Below are 6,699 nucleotides of genomic sequence, written 5' to 3' on the forward strand. Positions count from 1 at the left end.
GGTCTCCTCTGCCAGCTTGCCAGACAATGTGCAAATATCCTGTGGGCTGCTGACTTTCTAGGTGCTTCACCCTAGAATGAAAGGCATCACTGGGGAAGCAGGCCAAGTATTCAGTGTAGCTATGGGGAAAGCAGACCCCAGAGACCTGTACTAGCAGGCAACAAAGGCTGGAAGAAGGAAGAGTTAGCAGCTTTCTCAGGAGGCAGCTGCCTTCGCGGGGTTTGTTGGATGGCCACACAGTCCTGTCCAAGAGACGGCTGCCCCACAGCTGAGGCAGAAGGAGACTGCCCTGGGCCACAAAACCCACTGAACCACCCCTCCCTGTGGGGGTGAGCAGAGACCCTAAGGAGACACTCTGTAACTTGGATCTGGAGGTCTTCCTAACCCTGTGGTATTTTGTTGTTGTTTTCTGAGCACTTCTCTGGTCATCCTATCCTGCCATCCTTTGGTGACATGTGACAGCCCTTCCTTACTGTCCTAGTGCTCTCTAACCCCCATGACAGTAAGGAGGTGCTGTCATCACATGTTGCCAAAGAATAAGCTCTGGCTTAGATGGAACAGAAATACCAAATCACTTTGGGAACACCGACCAGATCCAAGAGGCTCCTTCTGGACCCTCATCCCTAGGAGCATTGAGACCCCCAAAGGAAGGCAGGGGCAGTGGAAGCAACAAGGGAGTTCACACCAGGGTCCACACACTAGGTTTTAGCAGCACTTTTACTTCCACATCCAAACTCCCTAGGTCCTCACAACAGCCCTGTGAGGTAGGTAGGGTAGGAAGGTTTCAGAGATCCCCATTTATAGATGAGGATGCTGAGGCACAGAGAGGTGAAGTGACTTGTCCAAGGTCATACAACCAGCAGTGTAGAGGGCCCAAAGCCAGCATTCCTCTGCTTGAACTCCTGCGCTCTGGCCCTCTGGCAGGTCCCACATCCTCTCTATTCTCTCTGTGTCCCCCACCCTCTCAACTCTCCTGGGTCTACAGGGACCCTAAAGGCAGCCTGGCATCTGGGATTTTTCAGGAATGGCAACTGGGGTGGGCCTGGTCAACTCCAGATAGGAACTGACCCTGAAGAACATGAGGCCAGCTTTCCTTCTCCCCATTTCCCAGTTGGATGGAAGGCCTAGTAGGTCCCAGGGCAAGGATGGAGCTAGGCATGATTCATGAAAGAATGGTGATAAAGGTAGGTGTAAGCATATGTGTGTCCTGCACTAAAGGCAAAGGCTCCCCTAACCCAAGGCCCCAAGGCAGTGTCTCAAGTGCTCACCCCTGTGCCTCTCTCATCCGACAGAGCCACAGTGAGTGTCCTCAGCAGCAAAAGGAGCCATAGAAATAGCTGCCTCTGGCAATGAGCTGCTCCAGTGGACAGCTCCCACCAGGCCTTCAGACCCCATCACGCAGACATAGTGCCTCCACGGCTTGACTGGGGCCCTGGGCCACACCCCCAATAACAAACAGCCGGGGCCCAGCCTGCAGACTAGAGCAGGAGCAGCGTGCAGTGGGCATGGCTGGCAATGCCTCCCAGCGCCTCCTTGCAAGGCTAAAGCTCTCCACAGAGCCCAAAGGACATGGCTGGTTTCCTGCAAGAAGGAGAGAGAAGGCTGTGAGAGGCACAGGCTGTAGGGACTCCAGGCCCTTCTGCTCCCTGAGCCCAGAGAATAGCCCAGTAGGTATCACTCCAGGATGAGCTATCAGTGCCTTGCTCTTCATTGCCTGTGTTCATCATTTGTTCATTCATTCATGTTTCTTTTTTCTTTTTGTCTCTTATTTTTTTTTTTGAGACGGAGTCTCGCTGTGTCGCCCAGGCTGGAGTGCAGTGGCGCGATCTCGGCTCACTGCAAGCTCCGCCTCCCGGGTTCACGCCATTCTCCCGCCTCAGCCTCCGAGTAGCTGGGACTACAGGCGCCCGCCACCTCGCCCGGCTAGTTTTTTTTTTTTTGTATTTTTAGTAGAGACGGGGTTTCACCATGTTAGCCAGGATGGTCTCGATCTCCTGACCTCGTGATCCACCCGCCTCGGCCTCCCAAAGTGCTGGGATTACAGGCTTGAGCCACCGCGCCCGGCCCATTCATGTTTCTATATGTCCTCTTGACTGTGCATACAGTGGTCATTTCTCTTGCTGCTGTCTCGTAGACCCTTGCTGGTGCTTGACAGAGCCCCCAGTCACTGAGGAACACCCTGAGTGCTGGGCCAGGGAGACCACATCCTGCCTGCTTCACAGATAGGGAAAAGAGCTCACAAAGCCCTGACCCCTGGAGTGCCTGGAGATGGGCAGAAGGTGGCACACATGCTGGGGGCTACTCTTGCCTGTCTTGGGACTCCCTCCTCTCCCCAGCCCCATAGAGACTTACCAAGGCCCCCAATGGCCACAATGTGGCCCCCAAGGGACCCAACCACAAAGTCTGCCCTCTTATCCCTCATGCGCAGGCTGCGGGGCAGTTTGGTCCAGGACCCTGCAGGAGAGGGGAGGTCAGATCTAGTGACGTATGCACTATGCCCCTCCATCCCACAGAGAGTGGCAGGACAGCCCAGGACAGCCACTGCTCACCATGCTCCAGGTCAAACATCTCCACAGTGTTGACAAAGTGTGGGCGAGAGTAGAAGTTGTGGGGCCCAGGCTGCTGCAGGCCACCCAGGCTAAAGACGCTGCCTTCAGCCATGGCGCAGCCAGCAAAGGCCCGACGGCTGGGTAGGCTTGGATGCCGGGTCCATGTACGGGCCTCCAGATCAAAGGCTTCAAAAGCAGTCACGGGGAGCTTGCCCTGGCGGCCCCCTGTCAATGGAATTGGGGTACCTGGGAAGGAGCCCAGGAGGCTTGGTGTGCTCCTCACTAGGTTGCTGATCTGCCTGCCTCAGCCTCCCACATCCTGCTGTGTGCACACTTGCACATGAATCATCCACCCTACAGTCCCTCAGATACTGGGGTTTGGTTTTCCAACCACAGCAAGACCACCAGGGGTCAGAGCCTCAGAGCAGGCATGGATCACCCCAACAAAGCTTATTTTGTTCTGCCATCCTGGACTGAGCCCGATCCCTATCCCAGCCAACCTATGAGGATGAGGATTTCTAAACTCTGAGCCCCTTTCCCACATCCCCCAGGCCCTTACCCAGGACATAGATCTTGTTCCCATGCAGGAAGGTGGAGGCCCCATAGCAGGGTGTGGGCATGGAGGGTAGCGAAAGCCAGCAGTCCCGACGGGGCTCATACACACATACCTGGGCCTGGGGGGCCGTGTCAGGGCCCATTCCCCCCAGAGCATACACCATACCATCTGCATAGAAAAGAGTAGTTCAGATTGTACCCCAGCCTGCCAGGGTACCCCACCCTGACAGCTGCCCTGGTAAGGCCTGGGGGTGGCTGGAGACCCATGTGTTTATGGCATCCCTCGCCAGGAACAGACACTCTACTACCTGCCTGCAGTGGGGGCTGGGAGAGCTGGGATTCCTACTCTGGCCAGGGCCCCTCTGAGTAAAGAGCAGGAGGCAGCTGATCTAATTATAATCCGACTCTGTCTCCCTGGAGATGCTATGGCAACAGAGTCTGGCATCCAAGCAGGGCTGGCCTGGGCTGGTGGTCAGACCTGGAGGCCAGAAGGTGGGGACTCCCCTCGGGGAGGAACATGGGGGGATGGCTTAAGCCGGGGTGAGAAACATGGGGATCAATCTGCTTAGCACAGAGCTCAGTCTGGGGAGGGGGATTGGGGACCAGCTGGAGTTGGAGATGGGGCTGGGAGAGGAATGGCTTGGGTCTGCTGGGTAAAGATACTGTCCACAAGCCTTCTGCCCCAGGATCCCTGCCAGCACCTGTATGTGACACTCTTTCATTAGAGTAGGCTCTCATCCTCTGTTAAACCCTCAGAGTCAGCTATGATATGTCTGGGGGCCTTGGGGTAATGGGCCAGTCAGCTGGGGGCTTCCATGGGAACCATCCCAGGTCATTTGGCCTTTGTCCATATCAGGCTCTCTGGTGTGTGGGAAGGGTTGGGGGTGGGGCAGGAAGTCTAAGCACAGGCTCTGAGCGGAGGCCCTACTCCTCTCCCCAATCCCAGACTATTTATAAGCCTGGGAGTCATTAGGCCATCCCACCCCCATCTCTTAGAAATGAGGAGTGGGGCAAGAACATGGCTAGGGTCTCCCATCATCCTGGGATTGGCTTGGGCTCTGCCTCCCACCTTAGCCAGAAAAGGCAGTTAATAGAAGGCTGCTGAAAGCCTAGCTCAAAGCTAGGCTGGAAAGGATACAGGGGATGAGACCACATCCTGGGCACCCATGTAAAAATTACAGCTCTTGTTCAGTCTCTGAGGGTAAGGGACTAAGTCAGGAAATAATAAAAGGTGTTAGGGTACCTGAAGTGCCTTCCTTGGGACGCCACTCACCTCTCTCCACAGTTGCAACCCCCATGGCTGCTTGAGGGAGGGTGGCCCGACGCTCCCAGCGGCCCTCATCCATCAGGAAGGCCTCTACAGCAGCTACTGGGCTCTGGACCTCATCCACACCACCCACTACTAGCACCTGCTTGCCCAGAGCTACCGCAGCTGCTCCAGCCCGGGCAGTGGGCAGGGGTGCCAGTGCCAGCCATGTGTGCGAGGCCATGTCCAGTGTCTCAGCAGTGTCCAAGGGCAGTCCAGCCCGGCCACAACCCCCCAACACCAGCAGGTGCCCATCTTGGTGTGCCACTGTGCCATAGACCCGGCAAGTGGGCATGGGGGGGGAACACCTGCCAAGCAAAGGCCCGGCCACCTCCTGCAGACATGGTGTTCACTGCCAATGGCAGGCCATGCTGTCTGCTCAGACTGTAGGCCTCACTGGGGAGGCATGACAGGGCCTCATCTTGATTCTGCCAGGGCCACAAGAGGTATATGACCAGTCCAGGGACCTTGCCTTCACCTGGAGGAAACAGGGAAAACAGGGGTCAGGGCCACTGACCATCCCCTCAGGATACAGATAAGCAGCCCATAGCTGAGGGCAGGGCTAGCCCAAAATCACTGGTGGAAAAGGCAGGGGGAGAACCCAACCCCTCTGGCTAGTACATCACTGTGGAGGCCCTCCTGGAGTGGGAAGGAGGGTAGACCCCAGGTACCCAGGAGCTTTTCCCCTTTCCCACTGGGGCATGAAGGATTCTGCTTCCCACCCACTACCCTAACCACTCAGCAACTGGGTCAAATCTGGGTCTAGGCGGGCGGTAGTAAGGTGATTAGAACAGGACTCTCCATCCAAGACCCTTCCTTTCCCCTCAACAAGCCTCACACTGGTTCTGCATGAGGGGAGTCCTACTATATCCTCCCCTTACTGGCTTCCAGAGTGCCCTGGGCAGCCTAGGGGTCCCCACGCCTACTGTCAGGGGTCAGACTCCAGAGTATCCTTACAACATCCTGGGGGCCATTCCACAGGGTTAAACTATTCCCACCAGTAAAAGGCCAGAGTCAGGCTGTGTTTCTGACTAGGGTAAGGACTGCACACCAGGGTTCCACACTCTCCTCTGGAGGTCCCCCACAGGAGTTTGCCCATTCCAAACCCCCCAGAAGCCAGATTTCCTGGTGTCCAGAAGTGGGATGGGGGGGCCGTTGGGGGAATCTCATGACCACAGGACTCCAGGGTCCGAGTTCAGGGCGTTTCCAGCAGGAATGGGCAGCTGGACTTCTGGGTTCCCTCGCAGCAGATCCCCAAGTTCTCCAGCCACCCCTTTCTCTTGGGGGCTACACTCCTGGACCCCTGGCAGGAGGGCCTCCTGGCCCCAAACTTCCAGTTCAAGGATGTGGGGGGCGGGTCTGGGCTAACGCGCTTGGGGTGCTACACCCCGCGCCCCAAACTTCCCCTGAGCGCGGTTCCCGCGGGACTCACCCGCCGGTGCTCCGATGCAGCTAGGGCAAGGGGTCCGCCGTTCGGCCTCCGCTGACGCTGGATCTGGCTGGGGCTGAAGTCGGGCTCTGGTGGGGCTCCTGCACTGCTCCGGCGCGGGGCGGGGCTGGGCCAGGTCCGCCCCTCGCCCCCCTCCCCCTGCGACTCAGAGAAACCTCCGCCCGCCTTAACCCTGCACATGCCGCAGCTGGAGCAGGGCGTGCGGATCCACGGTCACACGCAAACGGACAGATAAACGGACACGTGGACATTGGGCCTGACAGAATTTAGCGTCCGACCTCGGGCAGGAGTAGAAATGAGGCAGCGGCGAGCGACACAACACGTGTATGGCAAGGGGCAGTTCTGAGCCCTACCCAGCCCGAGGGCTTGGGGGGCCGGCGCCTGCCCACCTCCGCTGAGCTCCCAGGAGCCCAATGACAGGCTTCCCGGCGGCGCCCCCTGGAGGCCACTGGGGGCATGGCCTGGGGCTCTGTCACGTGGGGGCAGCCTGGGTCGCCCTTACCTGGGCATAAAGCAGGAATAGGTCTTACAGTGTACACTGAGGCTAGCGGGGGTGGAGGAACAGAATGTACCGACCCTTCTACAAACCTGGGTGGGGAGAATTCCTGGAGGGAGTGATACTGAGCAGAGGATGTGCTGGAAGAGTCAGAGACCAGGGACCTCCCTAGTGGGTCACTCTGGCCTTATCCTGTAGGGCCTGAGAGACCTGGGCTACTATACATGTTTAGGATCCTGGGCTTGCCTCTAACCAACTCTGGGGTCAAGCAAGAGCAAACTGGTGTGACAGGGGCCCACCTATATCAGGCCCAGAGCTTGGCCCTGCCTATCTTCTGAGCATT

General features: G+C 57.7%; 1 protein-coding gene across 1 annotated transcript; it reads right to left on the reverse strand.

Annotated features, from left to right (window-relative positions):
• Nucleotides 1-699: 699 nt before the first annotated feature.
• Nucleotides 700-6,219, reverse strand: KLHDC8B (kelch domain containing 8B). The gene is given in 7 exon segments (XM_025377814.1): nt 700-1,581; nt 2,353-2,454; nt 2,550-2,774; nt 3,109-3,273; nt 4,378-4,711; nt 4,713-4,888; nt 5,843-6,219. Coding segments are annotated over 6 exon segments (1,065 nt in total). The 5' UTR covers nt 4,755-4,888; nt 5,843-6,219; the 3' UTR covers nt 700-1,384.
• Nucleotides 6,220-6,699: the final 480 nt, after the last annotated feature.

The sequence above is a fragment of the Theropithecus gelada genome, chromosome 2, assembly GCF_003255815.1.
Source record: "Theropithecus gelada isolate Dixy chromosome 2, Tgel_1.0, whole genome shotgun sequence".
NCBI classification, from domain to species: Eukaryota; Metazoa; Chordata; class Mammalia; order Primates; family Cercopithecidae; genus Theropithecus; species Theropithecus gelada.